This window comes from Cynoglossus semilaevis, chromosome 15 (genome assembly GCF_000523025.1).
Source record: "Cynoglossus semilaevis isolate Cse_v1.0 chromosome 15, Cse_v1.0, whole genome shotgun sequence".
Classification (NCBI taxonomy): domain Eukaryota; kingdom Metazoa; phylum Chordata; class Actinopteri; order Pleuronectiformes; family Cynoglossidae; genus Cynoglossus; species Cynoglossus semilaevis.
Window position 1 is genome coordinate 17,561,890 of NC_024321.1, and position 27,457 is coordinate 17,589,346.

Genomic DNA, 27,457 nt, shown 5'->3' on the forward strand with positions numbered 1-27,457 from the left:
TAAAAAAAACGCTCTCTCTCCTGAGCGATGGTCTAAAGATCCAGCAGTGGTTACTGTTAAAGGTCTAGGATGATCAAAGCTACTGAACACTTGCTAGTCTGAGTGTAAAACAGAAGGGCAGTAAACAGGTCTACCACTGACAACCTGATAGTCTCAGATGTCAATATTTATCAAATTTAGGAATGACGATTTACCTTGAATAATTACAATTATGATAAATGACAATCATGATTAATCATCACTAATCATGATTAATCGACACCCTGTGAATAATCTTATTAAGAATTTGAATAATTAATACAAAAGGCCAAACTCTATTGTTAAGACGTGAAGATTTGGTTACTGGAACACTCTGACTGGGTGTTTTAATAACTGACGTGATGACGATAACTGGTGAATTGAAAAGAAAAAAATAGTAGGAATAGGAAAACTCACCTTGAACTGCGGTGTCAGTGCAAATGAGGACTAGAGCCTACCACCACATTGTGAGACACTTAATTAGTAGTGTCATTATATGCGGCATCACGAGGAAGTAACCTTTGTCCTCCAGTCCCACATGCATTACACATAGATTATTATAGATTTCTCCAATAGAAAAACCTAGTTTAATAAAAAAGTCATTTCATGTTCCTTATTCTGAGGGGTTCCTGTTTTGGCCTTTCAGTCCCTTACACTGGTTCGATTTATGGTCTTCCAGTTTCTGAAGGTTAAAATATCCTTCCAGTGTGTCCACAGACTTTCTCCATGTACAGGTACAATCCTAAAGTACTTAAAGGCTAAAATAAAGCACAGCAGTCCTGTTCTTAACACGCTGTGAACATAATTCCAAAGTCAGGGTTTAATCAACTCTGCAGTACAGTAGGTTTTTATGGTTCTTTGGATTAAACTGTTGTAGCTCAAAGCCAATGAAAGTAAAGAGCTGGTTAGCAATTTCACTTACTTAGGTTTAAATAAATATGCAGAGAAGAGCTATAAATTTGAAAAACAATTGAAATGTTTTCTTCACTGTGATTTAAAACTAGTAAATTAAGGTATTCTCATCAGCAGCACCAGATACAAAATGTGGAATTTGTGACCGTATTATATCCAAATGTACGCTTCTCTGTTAGTAATCCTTCATTCAGACAGTGGATGAAGGTCAGGACATGATTCAAACTTTAATACCATAAATCTTCAACAACTACCAAGAGTCAATGTTTTTTTTTTCTTACAAATCGAAGGCAAATGAACAACATGAATGCTGTGAAATAGCGGTGCAGAGGAAAGAGGGATAAAGACTATAGTAAATGTAGAATAAACAAGTCAGCCAGCAGCATGGAATTAGCTTGGAGGGAGAACACAGACATTATCAACAAGCTAAGAGGAAGGCTTTAATACATTATTCCTCAGGGCAGTTTCCTGCTCCTTAATTATTATTGAATTAGAATTGCCATGGAGCTAATTAAAAGTGCAAGGTATTCGTCGTGGTGGTAAAAGAATGTGTAGAAGCAGAGGAAACAAGAAACCAGAAAAAGAAGAGCGACGGAGTTCAAACACATCCTATTCACATGCACAGCGGACAATAAGCGGATTAACATTATTTTTATAAGCATAGATTAGTTTAAAGTATTCCTCCTTAGTTTAAAGTATTCCTCCATAGATTTAGAGATTTGGCCAAAAGTCAAGTCAATATAATTATTTACAAAATACATTTGTCACTTAAAAATAAACTTAAAGCATCCTCCTTAAAAAAAAAAACAAAAACATATATATGCAGTAAAGCAGGATTAAAAACAAAAAGCCTTGTGTTTTCAAGAAAGGGAAACAGAAAAAAGAATAAGGATGGACAAAAAGAAGAGAAGGCAAAGAAGAAGACAGACGAAAGAACTGTACTTTGAGAGCTACTATGACAATGGCCTGTACTTGTGTCTAATAACTTTTTTAAATTTCCCTCTGCATGGTGTCATTCATTGAAGAACTGTCGGTAAGATGTGGCTTTTAAGAATAGGTACTTCCATTATGGAAGAATAAAGAAAAACACATGCAACTCTCTCATGCAGATGAATTCCTTAATGTCTACATTCATTACGAGTCAGAAGATTTGTTCAAATCAGAAGAGGATTGTTATAAATAAAACATATTATATTATATGAAGTATTACCATAATAACCTGCTTTTCTACATCACAAAGCAACTTTCCAGATTTCAGCAGATAATTCTGCTAAGATACAGTGATCAATTTGGAAACAAACACAAGCATAAATGAGAAAAAATGGCTCATAAAGGTTTCTTTTAGATTGAACCTACTCTTACATACATCAGTATAGGCCAGCGTTTCATCCTCACACACACCATCACTTTATCGACGCCTTCTTAGGGAACACTTGAATCCCAATCTTATCCTTTAATAATATTAGCATAATTGTAGCTCTTTAATTTATTCAGACAGAACTTCCTTCTGCTCATTTGGCATATTCTACAATGAATACAATCATCCCAGCGGAGAAAAAGTTTTACATTTTTCAACAAATGTTGTGTTCTTTCCACAAGTTAATTACTCAGTAGAGAGCTTAATCTGCCGAATCAGGGCAAAGTGGATTAGGAAATGAGAGCATTTAATCAAAGTGTCCTCTCATTCTAATTACACATCCCATTTCCTGACATAACACACACTGTTATCTGCCACTGCATTTAAACATCAGCTCTACTGTTCAAGCTATTCCCAAAAGACACAATGATCCCACTGCTGGATGTGACATGTTCCTGAAAATACTGAATTAAGAACTGGAATCACTGCACCAGTAACAGGGCTGACATCCATAAGAAGGAACAAGGGTTAGAGATTTATCATCACAAGGGAAAAAGACCTCAGAACATTTAACACTCTCCTTTAAATTTGGGGATGTCTGCATAAAAACCTTACTTTTGCAGGGCCCAAGTCAGAAATGGCCATTATTTCTGTAATCTGCAATGGTCTGCCACACCAGCATTAAGACAGGGCCTATGCTAACTGAGAACAGAGTTTCACTCTCTATCATCACTCACCATTTAAAATTTCCAAATAAAACTGTTTTATTTTAAAACTGTCACCAGAAGACCCATGACTTCCTCAGAAACTTAAAGCTGTAGACACTTTGATAAACTGTTAGCGCTTCAGTGTGTTTCATGGATTTCTTTGTAAGTTATAAGTATTGACAAATCACCTAAACATCTAGAATTACACATTTCTAAAAACAATATCCTTCACGCCTCTTGCTGCACGTCCAACACTCAAAATAGATTTAGATCCACTGCTGCGTTGGCATTAAAGCGGTAAATTCTGATATTTACGGTGCATTCAAAAGACTAAGAGAGTCATCATTTATCCTCAACAACACCACAACACCTCAACATCTGTGGAGCAATAAAGTTGTTAGCATAATACCCCTTTAGCTTGCTAACATCCAGCATGGGTTTTGGAAACCGTTTAATGACTTGGTATGTATGTATTGGTCAAGTGTAGCTGTAACTCTACCTCGACTTAACAGTGCAGGTAGGATCATAGGGCACATTGTGCAGCATTCACTGCTCCCGTAAGATGATGAACTGAGGTCATTGATCCGTTGTCCACTAAGAAAACCAAACAGTGCGGTGACTGCACAGACACCTCTCTGTTTGCTCAAACTCGATAAGCAACATTAAAAGATCTGTTGATTATGTGTCTGCTGGTTTTGTTTTACACAAATTAGCCTGTGGTGTCACCTCACACAGTGTGCAGACGTGAGTGCTATGGTGTTACATCTTGAGCAGGACTTTACTGACAACATCCATGGTAACTGAACACAACTTGGCTGACTTGAGCTTCAGAAACCTGATCAGGTTACTAAAGTGATGTAATTTTGGCTCCAGTTTAGTCAAAGAGACGCTCATTTATTTCACAGATGTGCTAAAATATTCGCCTCCAGAAACACAGAGGATGTTATGAAAGTTTGGATATGATTAAATCGTATTGATTTTGCCCTGAAAGCTCAATTTTAAAAATATTTTCATGGTAGGACAATTAATGCAATGAACCTTGAGATAAGAATACCTCTGCTCTTTTTTTTTTTTTTTAAATCAAAAGAAAGAACAATGTCAGCAGTGAACGTACTCCTGGGCTACAATATTGAGTTAGAATTTTAGACTGTAAATAATTCCTCGGGAATTAATAAAGTATTTGCCTGTGAGTGAAATCTTCATATTTTAAGTATACATTAGTGAGTGCCTGCTGAGGAATGAAAGCGAAGCCCTCTCTGTAATGTAATGCACTCAGAACTGTAACACAAACACACATGCACACGCCTGCCTGTGGTCTGTGTGTGTTAGTGAATTAGAGGGCCACCTAGAAGAGGACATCTGCTCAGATAATAAAACAATAATCTTGACAAATTGTCACTGTCCAATCACTCAGCCCGGCCTCATGATCACACCACTGAAGAGGCCATTACAGACCGGGCCAGGGACATGACTGACAACTCTCTGGACCATTGGAAGGAGTTGCTGGACTGAAGCCCAGTTGCCTGAGGAGAGGACACAATGATTCATTGGCAGAGGGCAACCTGGACATAGTGGTTAGGGAAATTAGCAGCGCCACTCAACAACACCCTCATGCCCTTCATTGTTAGAAACAACAGCTGACTGAAGAAATGGCCTTCTGTCAGAAACTGCTTTTAACTGCTGGACAAAGACACCATAACAATGGACTACTGTACTATAATAACAATGGTGCATGAAAATAATGTCAATCAATGGTTCCAAAACTCTTGGTACGGGTACCACTGGCGGACTTGCACTCCCTGCAGAGGTAAATGGGATTTTATTTTTTAACATAGGCAAAACAGTCAAGGTAAGTAAATGTTCAGGAGGAGAATGTAAATGTTATGAGGAGACTTCCAGAGAGATGTTGAAAAAATGAACCTGTTAAATCCAGTACCAGGGTCTGTCTGTCTGTGTGTGTGGTTAGGTCCTTATCTTAATTCTGTAGGAATAATTTGCTACTTCATATAGTGTGTTTAGATGATCAGGGCAGACCTGCGCAGCTGTATTTTAACAGAAGAAGTTTGAGAACTACTGACGTAGATGATGCTTGACACACACATATCCACAGTGTCATACATATCTGAACCGGTAAACATTACTGGTTGCCATTTTAAAGGTACAAAACCAGTCCAAATTCATGCAAGTCTCAATAAGCAGAACTGAAAACTGCACCGTGTAGAGAAGAAGTGTTGACAGACTGAGTGAGTTTAAAGGTCAAGTGATAAAGAAAAACAATCTCCAGGAAAAATCAATCCAATATTAGGGATTTTAATTCCAAACCAATGACACACTCAGATATGATGAGAGGCCCGACAACTTCTAATTGACCTGTCAATCACTGCAACCAACAAAAAATATGAAAAGTATGAGGGAGGAATTTGACCCTCGCTGATGTGATATTCGTGCTACAATCCCCACCTTATACAACAGGAACTGAAGGCAAAATGAAAGAAGTGCATTTTGAGCGCAGTCAGACTTACATCAGAGACACACTAACAATAATAACTTTTAAATGTGAGTTAAAAGAGTTTAAATTGACTTACCAATAGGCATATCTTCATAGATGAGAAGGTAGGTCTGAAAGAAGTAGTTCTGGAAAGTCGGTGGGCTGTTCTTTAACTGCTGTGCTGCTCCTGAGAAAAAAAGAAAAAAAAATACTATTATTTTATTTGCGTATTATGTAGCATATTATCTGTATGCTACAGTTCAAAAAAGACTAATTTCAATGAGTATAATAACTCACTCATTTTTATATTCCACCACAGTACAGAAAAGAGCACTTGCAGGGCTGGGCATTTAAATCACCAACCTACTGTTCAGACAAAGACACCTTCCACTGCAACAAAATACTTCAAAACAGAGAGCTGAGGGTTAATGGTTGTCTGTGTTTGGGCAGTGTATCGTGGTGTAGAGAGCCAGCGTGAAACAGTACATGGACTTTTGTTGGTGAGATTAGGGAACAAATCTGATGGCCTTTGATCAGCTTGGCTGGGCAGCAGACTTGACTGAGACAAGGAGGCGAGAGAAAAGGAGGCCCGTCTGTTTGAAGTGTGAATGTTCAATCGAGTGAATCACTGCTTTGAAAGTGGGAGCTCTTCATTCAGACGTGTGTCTGTCTGTGAGGAGGGAGACGCTCATCTCTGACTTGTCAGGATTGCTTTTATTGTCCAAAAACGCACACTGTTACTCAGGATGGGAGGATGGTAAACAGCAGCATGAAAACACACACCCACACACATCCTTGTTTGTGGTGTAATAATCAGCTTTTATACTGGTGAAATGTAGACAGAGTACAGGAAGAACGTAAGACAAAATCACCAGTCCACTTTACCGAACAAGAACACTGTGATTTGAACGTGGCCAATGTGTTAATGAGACACAGAGGCAAAGAGCAGCAAGGGAGTGAGAAAAAGAGTTAATAGGAGCATTGCAGCTCATTTAATTAATCAATTACATTTAAATGATCTATTACAGAGATTTATCTGTAAATAAATAAATAAATATTACCAGGCTTATATCATATCAGCCGATATTTGAATCGGAAATTGAGTGTTAGGACAATATCGTCATATCGGATAATGGCAAAGTTAATATCGGACATTCATACTTGAACCTCATATCAACACTGAAGAGGACATAATAGCATGTTTAAAAATCTGAGAACCGCAATTGGCAAATTTAGCGAATACCAATTCCAATTGACAGCATAAACCAAGAGGAAACTGTTCCTCAGCCCCAAGTTATTAAACATAGCCGCACAAATCCACGTGTTTTACCCTCGTAAAAGGCGGGGCTTGGTAGGTGGGGGGAGGGTGGCAGTGCGTGTGTAAGGAATCCATCTGCTCTCAATCCTTCCATTTTCAATTGTTACTCACATTTCATTAAGACCTTAATGAACATTTGAATTATCAGGCAGTGTTAGGTCATTGTGTGAATAGGTGAATTAAAGAGGGGAGAGTGAGGTGCAGGAATAATAATCACGAGTAAAAAAATGTAAAGACAGTAAAATTTAAAGTAAGTGAACGCACCAAGTGTTGATGGTAGGGTCCAGGTATTGAATAATAAAGAACTCGGATGAAGTCGGAGAGTTACTGTGAAAAAGTCTGCTGTGCTATCAAATCTTAGAATTCTCGATGTCTTGGCGGTGTATGCATATTTCATCAAGTCTAATAAAGACACAAAAAAGGCCATTTTCCCCCCACCTCACTTTTGGACTAACAAAGGTAGATTTATGGTCAAAGGCTGTGATAATCATTTTTCCAGGCACGCTGATGGATGACTGTAGGCCATTCTCAGGTATTCAGCTTTATTTGTAAATATAATCTGTATGATTCGCCACGAACACAACACAGTTGACTGCATTTTCATTCAACGGGAGCCATTATCAGTTTTGATCAGGTCAAAAAACACAGTATACACATAACTAGTTATTTATTTTATAAATCCCCTTTCCATTCAGCGTTTGGATGAAACAGTTGTAGAAAACATTTCTGAAGCAGCAGCAACAGCTTTTTTAATAGATTTAAACAGACTCTAAACCTGTAGCAATAATATTGATAGCAGTTGCTAACAGGCCTGTCTTCTCCTCACAAACACGGTTTTTAAATTCAACTGATTTTTGTTGTTTGAATGCATCAGATCTCGTGTGAATAACACATGTAAATCTTTTTTGCTTCGTATATCACTCAGTTTATATTGCAATAATATCACAATGGAGTCGATTATCATATCAACAAGTACAATTTTACTAAAAAATGCTGCTTATTTTGGATTATGAAACATTTGGACCAAACCAGACACAGCAGACTTACTTTGACTGTAATTTGAATTCCGCTGCCTGACTTATTATATAGAAGACAAAATTGCTCTTCATCAGAGCTGTGTTTTCAAACGTGATAGAAGATATAATTCTAATCAATATCCTTAAAAAAATAATAATTTCAGAAACACTAACTTGTTTTATTATTTCCCACAAAATAAATTTCTGTTGCCTAAGATTTTCCAGACTTACCTTTGCAATAAGAGTGAAGAATAAGGAATGGAAGTAGAAGTTTGGCAAATGTCATCCTGGCGCCTAAGTCCACACTCCACAGCATCATCTGCACCCGGGGAAACACCAAGACAAAGTCAGACTTATTACGTACAGTCAGCTAATCATCTATTTTTAAAAAGTCTCGCCACATAAATTACATTTTTATGTTGTCTAATTACTGTGTACAGAAGCATGGGACGTGATTGGAGTAATTAGATGACAGATAGATCTGCTAAACATCAGGCTTCAAGCAGGTGTTTTCTTGTGTGTCTGCTCGAGTGGTTGGGGGGCACTGAGGTGAGAGAGAGTTATCAACAAGTCATTTTACAGTACTCACAGTTTAATGAGTGTAATCAAGATATCACCTGTGTTAATTGTCTGCTGAATAAAATATGCAAATGTCCAGTGCAAAATAGGGGCGTAAATAACATTTTTACATACGATAATGTGATATCGCTGACAAACACTCTGTACTACAGTGGGTTTAATTACAGAGCAGTCACATTTGGGGGAGCCTAGTGGTCACAAGAGGGATCCAGGCTTGTTATCAGAGGATGTAGGGTTCAAATCTCTCAAGGCTACGGAGCTTGAAAAACACCCAGCGCTCCTCAGGGAGAGGTTGGTGGGTCAAATGTTGGCTGTATGTATGTGTACATATATACTATATATGGATGGTCTGACTAGTTTAGCGACAGAGACTTTAACAGTTCAAAGTGATTATTATCTACAATAAATGGCCTAAATTGTATTTAAATTACTGAAGAAACAGTATTTTATCTTTGTATGTATATATTGTATATACAATTCTTATATAATACTATATATGTTTTTCCTATGCTTCTAAAAGTCTAGGTCTCACCAAGGAAAGTATCTACCACAATGGTGATGAAAACTTTCATTTAGGCCAATTTACTGTACTGTAATTGACTAAACACAATGCAACGAATGGCTTTTATGGCACCATAAAATATGGTGATCTTAACCCAAGGTGGCAAAAAAAGCGTAACGTTTAGTTGACTGTATTAACAACTCACTAAGTGGTTTAAATGCAACTGCAACAATGGAATATTATTATTATAGAAAACAAAAAAAAGAACTCCTAAAGTTAACGTGTTTGCTGTTTGTAAAATAACTAGTCATTTACTTGGAGTGCCCTGGCATTTGCTCATGAGACAATTATTCTGAATAATTTCTATTACACTAATGTCCAGCAGTCTACTGCAAAAGTGCTGAATCGGCCAAAAAGCCACAATAGTCTGATATATTGGACGCGCTGCGCCAACAAAAGCTCTATAATGGCAGACAACACTCCACCAAGCTTATCGATGGTTGATCGTCAGCGTCTCTGAATATGGTCCGAGCAAAGTCTCCCTGGTCAAACTTTTGTTTATAAAGTATTTTGTTATTTTGTTATCTTATCTTGTGCTAAACTTTTCCCCCCGTATGTGGACCACTGTTCTTCAGCTTATGATAAACAAGAGAATAGGCTGCTCCTCCGTCAGGTATATAAAAACAGATAAAGTTTTTGCAAAATAAAATATAAGTAAATGACAATACACCTTTGTGGTACTGTGTACGTACTGTACATATGTATGTACAATGTAGTTTTAACCCGTCTTGACGTCTTGCAGATACAGTCATGAAATGGATTCAATGCCAACAACGCAAACAAATGAACTATGAGTAAAGTGAACAATAGGTTGTCAATGGTTATTTGAATACCAATGTGTGTCTGGGTGTGTGTGTGTGTGTGTGTGTTGGTGCATGTTTATATTAGTGGGGTGTCACTATGAATAGCCACATTCATTTTTATTTGTGTTTCTGTTTATTTAGACTCTTTTTAACTCAATATCTCCATAATTTCCATTCCTCGTTTTTTTTTTTCTTTTTCTTTTTTTTTTGCTGATACACATCCATTTGCCTCTCTGTCTTGCAGGGACCTGGCGACCTCGTTTTCTTCTTTGTGCATTCCCTCACTTCTTGTACTGTGAAATAAAACAGTAGTCCTTTTACTTAAAGGTTTCACTTCATTCAAAACTATGAAAAACTGTTGACGTCAACAACACTGTTTTGCTGGGCGAAGGTTTATTATCCATTTTATCACCAACTCCACTTGAAGTGCCCATATCCCCCGTGGCTGTAAAAATTAGTCACATTTCACCAAAAAAAAATCTGTTTTCTTTCGACTATATTTGCTGCTCTAATTTAAATCAGAGCAGTTCTATTGATTATTTAGGGAAAAGAATAACAGTGTAGATAGATAATCTCTCTCTCTCACACACACACACACACAAACTCACACCTGTCTCTTCACTCTCCTTCCTCCAAACGCTAGAGGACATTTCTGAGATGACAAATCAGTGACTATGAACGAAGGACACGGAGACAGGCCGGTTGAGTGTGATAGAGCTGAGGCTGCAAGTGAAAATACAGACAACTACTGACAAACAAACAGCGCTAAGTTACACCGTCACCATAACTAAAGACACCTCTTGTTCATTTCTTTTACTGTGAACTGTGCTTTACTTAAGCTCTTTTCTCTGAAAATAATCAACAATAAGAAACATACTGCACCATTGTGTCACTGTCATTTAATTGGAGGGCCATATCAGTGAGAACTTCGTGGGTCAAAAGTGGCCCCTGTGCCAGAGGTTGGAGGCCGCTGGACTAAACAACACACATGCCATTAAAAAAAAATAAATAAAAAAATCAAGAGTTGTTTGCAGTCTATGAATTTTGTGGGAGACTCTCTGAACGCCTGCTTACTCACTGTATTCATAATTCCTCCATTGTTAAGGTTTTAGCACCACTTAAAATAGCATTAATAAAAATTATACGGTAATTAGTTCCTTTTCCAGATTTTATAAGGGTGACTCACATTATTGTGGGACTGAACAATATGTGTTTTATGAAGCATATGCTAGTATGTCTGCAATCACTTAGGTATTGTGGTGGTGGAGGACAAGGGGTAAGATTGTGTTCCACATCGGCAGAACAACAGTCTTTATGATAACAACAAACTCAACTGGCTGCACATTTTTCTGAGCATTCGTGTCTTCACTGACCCTGACAAATCTTTGACAATATTTACTTGAGTAATGGAGCATTTTCTAAACAATTGGGTAGAAACTATTATTTAAATAAATTATGCATATAATTGGCAGTTTTTCATTGACAGATTTGCTAACAACTACGAAATAAGTGTAGGAGTCAGAGTTGAAGAATAAATTAACAGTGATACAAACATAACCTCTCAGTGTCACAGGAATATGGTTAATGTGTTTATTAGCACGAGTGTATCAGGGACTCAATCTGTATGTAGTATCCAGGGGGAAATTCACTGTTTTCTTATAAAAATTGTCTTGGTAAATGTTATGCCTAAGTGATAACATTATATTTTTAATTGCTCATGGCACCCCCTGCAGGGGAGAATGGGGATCTACATTGCTTTGGTTTTCATGGACACATTTCCAGGTTTATTTTTGCATTTTATCAGGTATTTTTCAGAATCAGTAACTATGGATTATTGGCAAATACTTTAATATTCTTCAAACAACTAAATGGTACTTCATACTTGGACTTTATTTTTTTGTTTTCCCATGGAAAAACTACAATTTAACAGTTATTGCTTATTGCTTCTCTCTGCCCTTTGGCTACATGTACTGTAGGTGCCAATATATACAGCACCTACAGTACAGTTGGTGGCTATTCATGAGAGTATTAAAGCGTTTGAAGTCCATGTGTATTTAATAGGCTGTGGTTCTGCATCTTATTGGACACTAATGTGTGATTAAAGCTGTACTAAATGAGGAGAACATCTGAACCTGCTGTGCTCTCACCAGGGTGGACTGACCACCCGTACAGCTCTATTTCTCTGCTTACAGCATTCAATATTATTGATTACATGGCAATTGTGTCTGGCTTGCTTTAACCCCAGAGGCACTCGGCTCACAGCGAGTGGTGGGCGGCCAAATCTGGATTATCACAAGAAATCAATGGCAAATATCTGCCAGTCCTTAGATCTTACAAAATAACCATCACTCATTAGCAGAGTGTGATCACAGGCGGATTAGACACTGGGGTTTTGTCAAGAAAGAGCTCTGCTCTGATGAGCCAAATATTTTTTCTTTTTTTTTGTCCTGCCCTCCTGATTTCTTCATCTCATGCATGACATATATTTTTGGGAGCCTTAGGCAACAAAACTAGCTCACAGAATAGAATGGGGATGGCAGCTCATTAAATCATTTCTGAAAGATGTGGTTATCGTCGTAGCACCACGCTTTGGTGCTAAGTAAAATGTTTACTTTTGCCAGGTCTTTATATAAACCGCTGGGGCTGGTGACCCACTTTCTACACAAACTAACTTCTCCCTCAGTCTGATATTTCTGAGATTTCCACTATTGATAATTAGGCGTTTTGTCCAGTTTGACCAATTTGCATGCATTGTGTTGGAGTTTTCGCTTATAACTAAATAAAAAAAAAAACAACAACAATATTCACAATGAGTATTTTAGAACCGATTCAAAGCAAATCCTGTAATTTGAGAGAGCAGTATTATACAGAATGTGCATAGCATTAGCATCATATTGTTTTTTTGCATGGTTAGACAAAAACATAACTTTGACAGATTTTCAATACCACACCAAATGTAAGTGGAAACTGAATCAAATCTATATTATTCATGCCTTTCTTGGTTTTCCTGCCAAAAAATAAATTTTGGCAAAATATTATAAAAAGAATCAGACAAAAGTCAAAGATCTTACTCTCACAAAAGCCAAAAGTTGTATCTTCTAGACAGCACATTCTCTTGTCACCCAAATTCTGCTGTCTGCATCTTCTTCGACTTCGCAGTACACTACAGTAGAGACAGTGCAGTTTACACAGAGCCTCAGGAGACGGTAATTATCAAGAAATGGATGGGAGGACTGTGAGGTACTGCATTACTCCAACCTGACAAGTCAGACACTGTGCCCTGCACTGACCACCACCATGATCTGTGTTTGACTGACAAGAGGCCTGGGGTGGGGCTGATTAGTGTTCACTTAGAGTGTAAAAGGCAAGTGAGAGGTCACCTGATGTGCTTCATATATAAAGTAGGAAACAGTTTGACATTGTGCCTGAAACATTAGGCATAAATGAATGTTAATGATGTAGAGAGATGTAAAGCATCACTAACTGTATAGAAGTCAATTAACGTACTTGACCTAAAACTGTATTATTTAATTAATTTATCGTCATCTAATCCTTTTTCAGAGGATTTTCAGGGGAGGCAGGAGGTAATCACAAAGGCCTTCAGATCAGGTGAAGGTGTGGATGGAGACAGACAACCATTCACACTAACTCTCAGACCTATTTACTCAATTCCCAACATGAACTTGTACTGTTGGGGGAAACTGTTGTACAGGGGCCAACCAAGGCTCATACGTAGAGAACATGAAAATTCATACACCAAGATCATGTGATCTAACCAACAAATCAGTGTGCTGTGAGGCAAAGTGCAAACTACTGTGGCCACCGATAAAACGTGCATGAAGACTACCATTGCCCCACACAGATAAACAATTGTCCTCAGACAAAGACCTGTCAATGCAGCCCAACCAGTGATATCTGGAGTTTTACTAGCTGCTATGATTAAGGCCTAGATTGGACAAGTTACCAACACACAAGACCAACAACAGTTATATCTTAGCTAGGTAACTGTCAGAATTGGAGTCAAGAAAGAGTTTGCACTCTCACTTTTGAAGGTCAAACTTGACCACATATACTGTACTCTATTAGTTGAGGTTCAGAGGAACAGTGGAGGACATATACAGTTTTGAAAGAATATAGAAAACAAGTAGAAAACTTCAACCACAGGTTGATCTCTAATGTGGATGTAAAAAAAAAGATGTATTCACTAAAAAGGCCTCCATCATTATTTAGGTTCAAATAATGCCTAACTTTTTAAGTCACAACCTGGTGTCCTGCTATTTCAACTGTCACACCTGTCCTATTACAGTTACAGTTTTTGCCTTGTTAATCAGCATCACCATATCTTGTACTTTTAATAGATAATTGCAGTATAATTTCTTATAAAAGGCAATCACATTGAAATATTTAATCTAAGTATAATTTTAGCAGACTGCTACAAGAACTGAGGCAAATGTGTTTAATATGAAAAATTAAACCAAATTTTGTCAAGAAAATTGTTTTTTCATCCTCACTAATGATCGTTATTATTTTGTCCTTTTTAAACATTGCAATTTATTTTATTATTTAATCAATGTTTAATTAATGTTTCTTGTGGATGTAAATGTTATCAGACTACCACAATAATTGAGATGAACATCTATTACATTCATTAAAAAGTGAATTTAAAACTCTAAAAATGACAAAGATATAGCTAAGAGCCAGAAGGACGTACATCACGAAGGTGTGTAGAAAACAATGGCAGCCCCTTCAAACCTCCTTTCTGCCTGAGTGCAAAGTGACTGACAGAACAATCTAAGTTCTCCAAATTTTCGGCTTTTAGAGGTTTTTGTGGACAAACTGTAGTGAAAACATAATGATACACTCTGTGACTTTTTCCTCTCCTCTGTCTACTGATAAAAACAGCACAGATCAATGTGCTGTCATGTCCCCTGCTCTATTTTTATTCACCTGAAGAATAATGTCTCTGGCTTCACCTCTGTCTCACCACCTCGCAGCCTTTAACACATTTCACGAGACAATGAGATGTAGCATTAATGAGTTTCCCTCTCTACTTTAAATTGTTACCGCAGCATTAGCGCGCAGTTCGTCTTCATGTGTATACTGCCATCCACTCTGCACCAAGCACTATTTTCTCTGCACTATTTCCCTGTCTCTCTCACTCGTACATTATACAAGTAAACGAATTCAAAGCATTCCATGGTGTGAGCTGAGCGCCTGTGCCCAGGATGTGGATGTCAGTGTCAAATGCCTGGTTTCAGAGCAGGGCTTTCTTCTCAAAGACTGTGGCGAACCCACTACCAGCGGAGGTCTGAGTGTACTGTACCAGACAACGTAAACACAGGCGGCGGTGTCAAGAAGGCAACCAATAGGCTGTGGGGAGTCATTCATCTCCTTCTGTGTCTCTCTTTGTTAGAGCGCAGTCATTCCACGCCACCAGGAGCTGACAGCTTCTATCTCAGTCTAAAGATCAAAACACACCATTTAGTTGCTCCTCTTCAGCACAGATGACCTTTGAATCTCAACAATGCACCTCCCTCCGCCTCCACTCCTGCTCCCGCCTTATTTTATCTTTTTTTTTATCTTCTCCATCCTCCACCTCTGTGCACTCAACCATGTGAAAATACCAACAAGGAGAAGAACAAACAACAAAGCTGATAGTGAATTGTATTTAAGCGTGTCATGTGCCATGGTTCGTTTTTTTTTTGTCAGTTGTTTGATTTGATACTATAAATACGGCTCAGATTACTGTATGTCCCTAAAGTTCTAACTTGGAATAATAAAAAGCTCCGACCGTTACTTCAGGAAATTTCAATTACCAAAACTACTAAGTCTTTCTCAATAATGAGTTCACACTTACACAGTTAGAAGAAATGGTATCAATGGATTAAATCGAGATTACTGTGGATGACTGGTTTTTACAACCATTTATTTAAAACAGCGTCTATAAATGGAAGTGTGAATGGCCAGGCGAGCCCTTTGCTCATCAGCAAACACCTCCCAAAAGACAGCAGTATGAACAACAACACGTTTAATCTGTATTGCAATCATATACACAAAACAGTCCACCACCCAGACCCTGCCTCTCCAGGCTGTTTTCTGCAGTTCTGCCCAACCGCCTCCGCTGATTTAATGACCACACTGTCAGAGGATAGAGGTTTTAAAAAAACGGGAAAAGAGGAACACATACATTGATGTTAAGTGCCAGAAATATATGCAGACTCGGACATATTATGAAATACACTCAGGGGATGGAGTCTTACTCAGAAAAAGATGTACAAAGACTAATAAAAGTTAAATAAAAAATAAATTCATGGTCAGCTACTCATGAGGATTTGGCCGAGACACTGCCCCATAATCCACATACTAATAATAATGTCCTAATAATATCACCTGCCCTGAGCTTTAGAGCAAATGAACACAGAACAACTGCCCCACTATCAGACTGTACCACTGCTCCCAGCCTCGCCTCATTGCCTCCTGTTCCCTATCCTACTTTTCCATCCTCCGCTCTTAACCACATTTTTGCTTCTACCTTTTCTTGTCCCCACACCTCGCTGTGCTGCTCGTCGGCTACCTCATAGGATCGTCCCATAGCCACTGTATCTGCAATTGCAATTCCTTCCTGTATCCCTCATATTGGGTTTCATTTGAGCCTGTCAGTCAAGGTGTCTGTCAGATATGGACTCTCCGTTTCACTATTTTTTTTCTTCCTTCTTGTATTCTGAATGAATTTAGAAAGATTGACACTCAGAAAGGGCAACTGTCAAAAGAATGTTTTTCCCCTCCCCACACATCATCCAAGAAAACAACATTTTCCACATAAAGGTATATTTTATAATTATTGATTTTTTTCATCCTGTAACTCATTTTACCACCAGAGTCAATCATGGTGCATAATACGCACATTTTAAATATTTACTTTGGCAAGAAGTACATGGAGATATACAGAATACCCACTGGTGGAGTGGAGGTAGAGTGAGTGAGGCTGAAGATTATAAAGTAGTTCAAAACTTCACATTTAAATTGGAGAAGTGACAGCAATTGTCATGGAAAAAGTCATTCTAACATTTCTTCTTAAAAGGAAATGTAATCTGTGTTACAAAACATGTTTTTTTATATAATATATTATATTTTATATTATTTTAAATATATTTAAAATACAAATTGTTTTGTTGGAGAGGATACACTTTTAGGTTAAATATTGCAACTTTTTTGTATTATTATTTACTTTATCTTTTGTATTTTTGGCTTTTTTCTTACTGTAAGAAAGAGTACTAACAGAGGCATGAGGTAACACACACAGCAGAGTATTCTGGAGTTGTGACCTGAGCTGACGGTCAGCTGCCCAGAGCACTGGAGTCATGTTAGTGATCGTACTGTACAGTAGCTGCTCGCTGATGAGAACACAATCTTTTTGATTAAATGTAGTTACAAAATAAAGTGGCATCAAACATCAAATGTCAGTGATCATGGCTACATGACGAGGATGGATGTGAACGTCCAACAGGTTTTAGAACAAACGGACAGCAAACATTTAATATCAGTGCTAGCAGTTGTTTTTACTCCAACTGGTAGAGTAAGACAAAATAACTGACTGAAAATGTTCATCAACACTGCATCTGCACTGATTAAATTAGCTGTAGCGACAAAATTATTGTGCAGTTTGGTTTTTTTTAATTAATACACAGAAAAGAAGTCATAAGAAAAGGCCCAAAGGTCCAGATAAGAATACAAGAAACAAAAAAACAAAAACAAAAAACACAGGCACACGGTAAGGACAGGAGCTGTTCTACATATGATAAGATGTTCTGATGTGATCTGATCTTATAGGACAGAAATCTGTTTGACATCTGGATGGTCCCCACCCAGGGAAAAACAGCCCTATAGCTTGGTTGTCTGAGCCACAGAAATCACATCTGGGCAGCATTTGAGGACATATTTTCATGAGCATACAGGGGCTATAATGGCTGGTAGCTCAGTTGGCAGGGATGCAGGGATGGATTGCAGGGAGTGCTGCAATATTAATTGGAAGTGTGGAAAAAATCCCAGTGTGAGGAGGTAGTGTCTCTGTGACACTGGAGAAAACTGTGGTGTAATTTACCAACTCTTTTTTAGCCCACTGAATGACTTCTGCCTATTAACAATCAGCCTCGGCAGTTCTTTAATTGCTTTTGAATGTTACAACTTATTTTAACTTTAATATAAATGTTACAGTTAAATAATAAAAACTGTTATGATAAGATGTTAAATAGCACAAAAATAAACAAATATAAAATATGAGTACTAACCTGCACTTGTATTTTTTTTTACCTTCCTGCTCCAGTTGCACACGTGTGCGGTTTTAGTAACCATTAAGTCGACAGACGTTGATAAATGTGCTGCTTGATTATCAGCAGGATTTTATTAAACGCAGTGTTGTTGCCCCTTTAACCTCTTGCTGCGTCGCTGCTGCGTTCAAGTGACACATGAATAAATCAGTGGGCACGGAGGCGCTTCCCAGCAGGCACCTCTGGAGTGGACCGGGCTACCTGAGCTGCGATAACAGCGTACACCTGACACCGGGCGTAAAGCATGCACACTACCTCACATTTACTGACTGCCTCATCACTGTGATGGAATAACCCGCGGTGCAACATCAGCAACAGTTGGGATGGACCGTTAAGGTGAAACGGTACAACTTGAACGAAGTGGAGTCGGTGGAAAACTAAATCATTTCTCTTAATCAATTTACACACCGACCAAACGAATCCTCACCAAATCCATATTATTTTAGAAAAAGTATGCTACTCGATTAATAACCTCAAACAACTCCTCGATGGGCACAATCCGTTATTCGGGCACGGCGGTGAAACGAAGAGAACAGTTATGCGTAAAAGTCATGGGTGGGAAAGTACGCTCAAACATCACAGCAGAAAAATATTATACATTTAATTTTAAAACAAAAAGCTTAGTGTCAACAGTGACGTCCTGTCCGTCACCTCATAACACACTATGGTCTTATTATCATCTTTTCCTACCTTCCTCGTCCGTGTCCGTCGCCGGCTGAGCGCCTTTAGATTCGATTGCCTGTCCTGCTGTGACGCGTTACCAAGTATCTGCCTCCCCTCGTCTCCCTGCCGCCCCCTCCGCCTCCTCCCTTCTCCCACAGTCCCCTCTGTCTCTCTCACCCCCGTTACTGTTGCCCGGCCACCGCCACCATCGCCGCCCAGGTCACTGGAATTGTCACTGAACAGTGTCCAGAAGACACTGTCAAGAAGACAACTGTGTGCAGCTCCTGCAGAATGTCGACTAAACCGGTGCAGAACGGCTGTTTCTGTGCAGCACATACTGTTTTACCATGTTATTGTCAAAGCACACACTTCACCCTGCGTTCTTGTTATTATTACTGTGAAATACCTGCACTTTAAGTCACCTTAGAAAAGAAGAACCGATGAACAGATAATCGAAAAGCTTTTTTTTCCCCTATAACAACATCTTTGAAAAGTTATGGGCTCACATACTCAGCATAAAAGAAACATTACTTTACTCATGTCCCTGCAAAACGATTCTTGTGCTATAGCAGCTCCCAGTGGTTCAGAGAGGAATTACAAATTAAGGCACCTGCAGTGAACCACAAACAATCAGAATATACGTCCTTGGGCCAAGATTGTGCAAAATTAAAATTTCCATTTTTTCTTTTCCACACATTGCTCGCGGCATTCATTTGTTTTATTCAAATTAGGCAAACATAAAGGCATATACAAATAATGTATAGAAAGTATGAGAAGAAATATAACTGAGAATTAAAGGCAGATACTTGAGGTTATGTGCACATTTGTGTGCCACTTCCTAAAGATAACATATTGTTTTTCCATGAACGAATATAAAAGTCTGTGCACAGTAAAGTGTATTGCACCAATTTTCTGACAAACTATAACTAAATATTCCATGTATGGCTAACAAGGGAAATTAAACTTATGGAAATGACAAATAAATGATAATGATAAAGTGTTGTTTGTTTTTTATTTTGAACAATTATGAAAGTTTTCTCTTAAGTTCAAAAATTAGAAAATCAATTTGGTGAAGAACACAATTCTCCAAAACATCAAATGCTTTTTTTCAGGCGAGACAATAGTAATGTTTTAACTTTTGAGTGAAATCCTGCTGCCCTCTAGTGGCTATTTTACTTTACTGCAACACATTACCATCAGATGTTTACCAAACAACAATAATAATTCATGTGGAGCATAATACATGGTAAAAGGCAACATTAACAAAGGCAAATGATTCCATTAAATTCCAGTTTTACTGTAGATGTTAAATGTAGTTCTGGTAATAATAGGATTTTATAATTTTAATAGTGAATGGCAGGAAATCCCATATCATAAAAGTAATTTATTATTATGAATAGAGAAATATATAGAAGTGGAAATGAGCAAGACTAACCTCGACACTTTATGCTATTCAGAGACTTTGGTTCAGACTGTAGGACCTCCATTTTGTTTTTCTTAGCCTGGAAAATAAATAATAATAATATCAATAATAATATATTGTTATAATATATAACAACATATATAAATATATAACAATGACATCTTAAATTAATAAAATGAGTTTTCCCTAAATAAATAAAAAACTTTTATTTCCACGTTGGCAGAACGGAAATGTTTGGCAGTCTATAATTTTGCACAACTATTGACAATAACTGCACAAACACTGCTATACTATATATATATATAAACACTTTAAAAATATATTCATACTGTACCATATTATTGCTTGACACAGTCCTCATGTACATAATGCTAATATGTTAAACCAGTACCATTTTAAATGGCTCTGAATATTGCTGAGAAAAAGCAAAAATTGGACTGAACAGTGAAATATTTTTATAACAGCCAATTAGCCGTTACCTTAAACTCCTGATGACATCACGCAGTTGCGTCACTCCCTGAGAAGAAGGGCAACCATTCTTGCGATGTGTTCTAATGACTTTGCAGCTGTCATCTGGAAGAGAACCAGAGAACCTAAATGTTAGAGCGGTGTAGAAAGCTCAGGCTAAAACCCACAGACACTGTAAGTGCGGTTACACTTGGCACTGATGGAAACATAGACAATTTTGGCCCCAGGTAACGTGGAGCTCTCTCTCAGTGACAGTTACATAACATCTTTGGACGGACTTACCACAGGAGCTTGCCAAGTACTGCTGGGTGTCAAGTTATCTTCCTAGTGGCGCATCATTCTACTCTGCTGAAGGCGCGTGTCGTCTGTCGACTCAGTGGAGCTGCAGAGTCAGACTTTGGTCACTAAGTAGCGACATGTGTCACAGCCAACTTCACCAGAGAAATCTTCAACTCTTTTGTATCACTGTCTTTGTTTCCTCTCTTAGTTTTTGTACCTCACCTCTCCTGAGTCTCTCTACACATACTCTCCACTCCCTGCCTCACCCCTGCATCACCTGGCTGTACCTGCTCCTCTGTGTCCCACACCTCTGTGATGATTACCCTGGTCTCACTGATGTGTTCCACCTGTGTCTCGTTAATATTCCTGCCCCAGTTTGATTTGTGTTTTCCAACCATCTGGGTCACTGATCCATCCGTTCTCCTTGTTTACTCTTGTCTGCCTTTTTTCATCCTGACTAAACTTGATTATTTGGTTTGTCTGTGTGAATTGGATCACTTCGGTACTCTGTTAGTCATGCCTATTATCTAGTTGTCATAACTACAGTAAGTCTGCTGGTTGTGGTGACCCTTGAAGGATGTTGTTGTGTTTGTATTTGTGACTAATTGAGGCGCTGGAATTATTAAGAGTGAAGATCTCAAATAATAAATAAAGTATATCTTGAAATTTAGTTTTATAGAGTTGGTGGTTTTAACTATCAGAGCAGGGGTTCCCCAAGTGTGGTGTGCAAGCCGCCACTAGGGGGTGAAAAAATGTGTTGGCGATTTGAAGTGTTCTTTTTTTTTTGAGTGGGAGTTTTTTTATACAATAAAGATTGGTGAATGACTATTTCCTTTGACATTTTAGCAAATATAAATACATACAGGCTCATGTGTTTCATGAGTTGCTGTATTAGAGGAATGTTTCAAGGTTGGAAGGTGGCTCTGCCAATAATTATAACAATATGTTGATTTTAATCAGATTTGTTTTACTAATTATCACTTCTAGTTAATGTTTTACATCTTATTTCATTTTCCACTTGTGGTGAAGCAACACTCTGCCTACTCTACTGTAGGTCAAAGTCAAACTATCACATGCTCAAACTTATATGTTGTGTGTGTGGGATATTTTTATACATTTTGACTCACAGGTCAAGATATTGCTGCAAATATAGCAGTACCCTGCTGATCTGCTGCTCAGAAATCTTGGCAGGATCTTCAATAAATGCGAATAAGAGATTCATTTTATTTATTTATTTCTATTAGTGTGGGGTTGTGTGCTCTAGGTCCGTTGTTTACATTTATAAATAACAGAACCAGTGTTGTACTCTATACACTGACACTTCCCACAACTGCTGTTACATAAAGACAGGCTTATTCACACACAGCAAACACAGATAACTAACATTATTCCTTTGGAAAGATTCAAATATAATCATGGTTCTAAGTGAGATTTTTATATAATGTCAAGAAATGATTTAATGTTATTTCATGTGACGTTAATGATTGAAAGTTTTGTTGGATTTTTAGTCCAAATGACCTGATTTATGTGAGAACATCATACACACATCACCTGAAACTGAGTGGAAGACATTAACATACTGCTCCTGCGACGGAAGGGTTGAGAACTTGGGAGTATCTGATACTGTGTAGCAGAAGAGTAATACATCTATGTTGTCTTTTGGTAGATTCAGATCCCAGGACAGATGGCAGATTGAGGTTTCATAAATAAAAAGCAGCAGGTTGAGCCTTGGCTTGATTCTTTGGAATCATATTAAAATCAAATTACTGGAGGCAGTTTGGCAGGAAGGTAGATAGAATTTGTTCAAAAGAGTGAGCAGGATGGTGGGATAGAGTAGATACAGTCTGTTTTTTTTTACTTACCCCAGCTTCTTCTCCCCCAGTACTTAATTACACATGCCCAGGGTTCTTTAGTCTTAATGGAGTTCTACCATCACCAGGGAGATGCATTATGACTTTAACTGGGCGACGAGCAATCTAACTGTTTTTAATTTGGCTCTTTCCTTTACTTCCTGAACTCCTCCACCAAATACTGGACCATTAATAGTCTACAGTTGAGGATAAGAACCCCCCCCCCATTTGATTTTTTTATTTTAATTTACAAACAGCAACATTTTGACAGAAATTTGATTAAGAAAACCTATTCATCGAGCAGTGTTTTTGTGTTGTGACTACGTGTGTGGGCGAGATTGTCAGTTGCATTTGTGTGATTGAAGTGCAAGAGCAGCTTCAGGTAGATTCTCTGAGCTGATTGGTTGGTTCTCTACTTATGCCAGAGTCAGATTCTGCCTGCTGCTGGGAGAGACCTGATGGAACCACATTGAAATAAAAGGTCATGCATGTTGTTTGATTTATTATTTTTATAATTTATTTTTTCAAATTAATCCTGAATATGTATGTTATGTGCTTTCTGTTGGTATTTTGGTTTCTGGCGAGCCATGTTTTTTCAACTCTCCAGTTGGACCTGGACATAACAGTTAACAGGTTTAACTGACACTCCAGTTAATTAGAAGTATGGAGGATAAAACTCCTGGAAACATACCGGTACTTACATAAATATTTGCATATATTTACATTTTTTAATCACATGGTATATGGTAATTCTATAATGTATATGTAGCTTTTCTTTCTTTATTTATGCCTCAAGCACAGCTGTCTTACTCCTACATGTGAATGCAACATTATTGTCATTGTAAATATAACAATAAATATTGAAACCTTTAACCTTGAGAAACTATTCACAGTAGAGTCAATCATAGTCGGGGTGACCCTGTGGTGACCCTATGGTGACCCTGTGTCTAACAGGTTTTCCTAATTGTTTCCAAATGTAATCCCGCAGTTGATAACAGCTGTGTGTGCTGGTGCTTTTAGCCTCTGAGTAAATGTTGAATCTACTGCATAAAGATGTAAATCTGAGCCTGGAGCACAAAAAGACAGAGATCTGCGTCTTTGGACCTTTATCTCTGGTTAAAAGGATAACACTAAATGATGAGTGGAAGATGATTCAATAATATTAATTTTTTATGAATTTAATAAACTAAATTTCTGTATGGCTAAATGTATCCTGATAATAGCTCTTATATTGAACTTTATTGAATTATATTTGCATGTAATGTGTAATGATGTTTTATATTATTATATGCCACTAATGTAAATAATGTGCAATATATAACACAACAAAAGTGTTAGTTAATTGTATTATTTTATTAAATAATATGATTTCAGAAGTAAAATGATATTGGCTCTTCTTTTAAATTCTTTATTATTTACAGCTGGTTCTGACTTTCCTCTGTTTATGGGGTAAAAATATATGGAGATAATACATATCTCTCCTGTCATGTCATTGACAACAACTTTATATATGAATGAAACTCTGTAGCTAACTCATCAACAAACCTGGTTTATTTATTTATAGCAACCTGCCGCCTTTTAAACACATTTTATAGCCTCTCACACCTGAGTGTTCGTCTGATGTTGACTGTGTGTGAGACACTGAATGAGTTGCCAGATGTCCTTGAGCCAGGCTTTGCAGCGGGGGAGTAAAACCCTGACTCTGATTAAAACGTGGTTCAACTTACAGTATCATTAGCATCGCTCAATTGGCAATTTGTCCAACATCAACAGGGCGTCACACCAAGAGAACGAAGAGCTCAGGGATAAACATGTTTTTTTTTTAATCAGTTTGTTCTACATCGTGTGACCAGACAGAAGCAACAGAAAGTCATTGGTGAAGATAGAGCTTCGTGATTGATTTGTTCTACTCTGAGACCCTGATTGTGTCTTTGCAAAGAAGGTTATCAAGGTCGTGCCATCAATTTTTTTTCTGCCACACCACACTTTGGCCCACTCTCATTTTAGAGGTTTGGTGACCAATACCAACAGATGACAAAGGAGGGAAACTCAGATAAATAAAACAAGAAGTTTGACAATAAGCAGATGCACATCATCAGCTGTGAAGGTCATGTTCTAGTTAATGACTAAATAACAGTTCGATTTATTAAATTCTGTAAAACCTCAACAACTGTATAATTTATTAAAAAATTATAAATATTTATTATCTGAATTTTTTCCAATCTCTGACTTTTGAGGAACACTGATATTGAAGCTTGATTTTGAATGCGATCGCTGCAGCACCGTGTTCAGGGACACTGCTGCTAAGAAGAGATCAATAAATCAGCATTTTCATACTCAACCACGACGTGAACTGCTTCTCCAGGGCAAATGTTTTCTGCTGCCCTTGTTTGAAGAAGATATTTAGAACTTGAAGGATTTTGTTCTTCAGGTATTTCAGAAGCTGATCAATAACACTGGTGTTCCTTTACACAGGCGCCGTCTTATCAGTAGAGCTGCAGAACCTGAGTCAATTACCAGCAGCAATGTCACACAGTAAAGGTCTAGAACAGGTCCATTTGACACAATTGTATGACAGACTAGTAGATTATTCATGGACCTCGTGCAGGAAAATGTGGCAGCGTGACACGCAGAAAACAGAGACATTCATGTTTTTTTCTTTAACTCACTTTTGGAGAACTTCAAATAACTTCAAATAAACATTCAAATAATCCTGAACACTCACCAGAGACAAAAAAGGAGTAAAATAACTATTTCGCCTCACTTTAAAGTTCCATTCACTGTGTCACTCTTATTGCGGCCGAGAGATAGATTTCCAGTAAATAAACCATCATTAAATGTTTTAATTATGATTGGATTAGTTAGAGGTAATACACGATCAGAAGCCCAAGTCAATTTGAATTGTCATTGTCTTTAATTGGTCTGCCTTCTGTTCACGCATTTTTTCAACGTCAAAAGTTTGATGGAAAATCTAAATGTTTTTGCACATTTTGATGTCAACCTTTTTAAAGATATTTTATGATACTGCTAAGTACCTAGAAGGCCCTACAGGCAGGGTGATTAAATGTGTCCAAGTGCCTAATTTATCATAAGTTTACACAAGATATATAGAAAAAGCAAAAAGCAAATGACTTTTGAATCTTAATGTGAGATTAATCACTGAAGCTTTCGCTCATGTGAAATTTAATGCTCAGTTTCCCTCACATGAGGTTTAAGTAAAGTCATTCAAACACAGCAGGTTACCTCCATCTGTCAACGATGTTCACTATAGGTTAGATAAAGGACAAAGTAAAGAACCACAGCCTCTCTTTAACCATTCTAACAATAACACAGATGATTTCACATTAGCTTTAAATCAGAAATAGCACAGCATTCCCTTAACCTCTCAACCCCCAAACCAATAAATCAACAAAAATGTCTAATTTTTCTCTTACTCACTAAATCATTCACGTGAAGAAAACTCGATTTGTTTTGAAGCAGTAAAACTGGATCAGAATGGAATATTGATCCTTTCCTGCTCTTTGCTGTGTGTGATTAAAAAATTCCACTCACTGGTCATTATTAAACCTGACGCCTGATGCCACAGTAAACTGAGTTCATCATGTATCACTGGCTGGAGTTTGCTTCAGCAGCACTTTTTATCAACACTAAACAAAAACAGAAGTATTACTGAAGGTTGGAAAAACACCAAAAATCCAACTCACGCTTGAGTTTGTACCAAAACTGTAAAACACTGAGTCCTCACTGCCTTTTACTTGTTAACGTGAATGTAAATTTGAATTTTGAATGTGATTTTTCTTGTGCATCAATGCAGTCTCTTAAATATGAGGAGCTGTTGTTGCCCAGCCTGTTACTCCTGTCAAAGCACAGCTGTTCAAAGAGGAGGTGACTGGACCCCATTTTCAAAAGGTAGCATGACGGGGTGATGTCCTCTACAGAGGACATTAGTCAGCCTATTATTTAGTTTCCAACTGTCTTCAACTCCTCTTAGGACTGTTGTCTGAGACATGGCAACATAGGCCGTTGGAGATTTTTTTTCAGATGCCATAAAGTGTTGATATTTGTTTTGCAAAGACGGATAAATATATTAGAGAACTCATCAAGTGGGCCATGTTGAATCTGCCAGCAGGCTGGTTATGGCACACGGGCCTTATATTTGACACCCTGCTCTAAATTGAGCGTTTCTATTTTGATGCTTTTTCCGTCGCTGAATGTGTCCCGATGATGGACTGGTGATGGACTGGTGTCCAGGGGGACAACTCAAGGAATATTATATATTATAATGAAAAATTAACCAGGTAACTGGAAGTGCTATAAATTAATTATGAAACATTTATTTGCTGTAATTATTACTGCCCTGCACAAAGGATGAGAAAATACTGTCTAACTCATTCAATCATGAACCTTATGTTAATGAAACCTCAAGACAGTTTTATATGCTGTATGTTACAACACTAATCTCCATAGTTCTTCCACTTCTTTTAAAAAAGACCTTAATGTAGAAAGCCTGTGAAAACTCCACTCTTACGCAGCCGACTGTATACAACCGTCTCATGCTGTAGCTGTCAGGAGGCTCTTTATGGTCCTCGGTTGCCTGGTAAAGGCCACGAGAAAAGAGTAGATACTCAGCACAGAGACTCGACGGTGGAGAGGAGGCGAGGAGGTGTGGGGCGCGGGTTATGACTCA

General features: G+C 37.8%; 1 protein-coding gene and 1 long non-coding RNA gene across 3 annotated transcripts in view; both read right to left on the reverse strand.

The window, feature by feature from the left end:
* The window catches only part of LOC112488131 (protocadherin gamma-B2-like), a 34,488-nt gene extending 15,165 nt beyond the window's left edge, over positions 1-19,323 (reverse strand). The window contains exons 1-3 of one of the 2 annotated variants that reach the window (XM_025062896.1): positions 18,778-19,323; positions 8,048-8,135; positions 5,580-5,669 (exon numbers count right to left, since the gene is read on the reverse strand). In XM_025062896.1, coding sequence (XP_024918664.1) covers positions 5,580-5,669; positions 8,048-8,135; positions 18,778-19,086 — 487 coding nt within the window. In that variant the 5' untranslated portion in view covers positions 19,087-19,323. Of the gene's footprint in view, positions 1-5,579; positions 5,670-8,047; positions 8,142-18,777 lie in introns of both variants that reach the window. The other variant, XM_025062895.1, reaches the window with a different exon arrangement.
* Positions 19,324-20,183: 860 nt separating this feature from the next.
* On the reverse strand, positions 20,184-21,216 carry LOC112488247 (uncharacterized). Its single transcript, XR_003052099.1, has 3 exons — positions 20,924-21,216; positions 20,653-20,746; positions 20,184-20,252 (listed from the first exon to the last, which is right to left on the reverse strand). It is a non-coding gene; the product is annotated as an uncharacterized LOC112488247 (long non-coding RNA).
* Between the last annotated feature and the right edge of the window lie 6,241 nt (positions 21,217-27,457).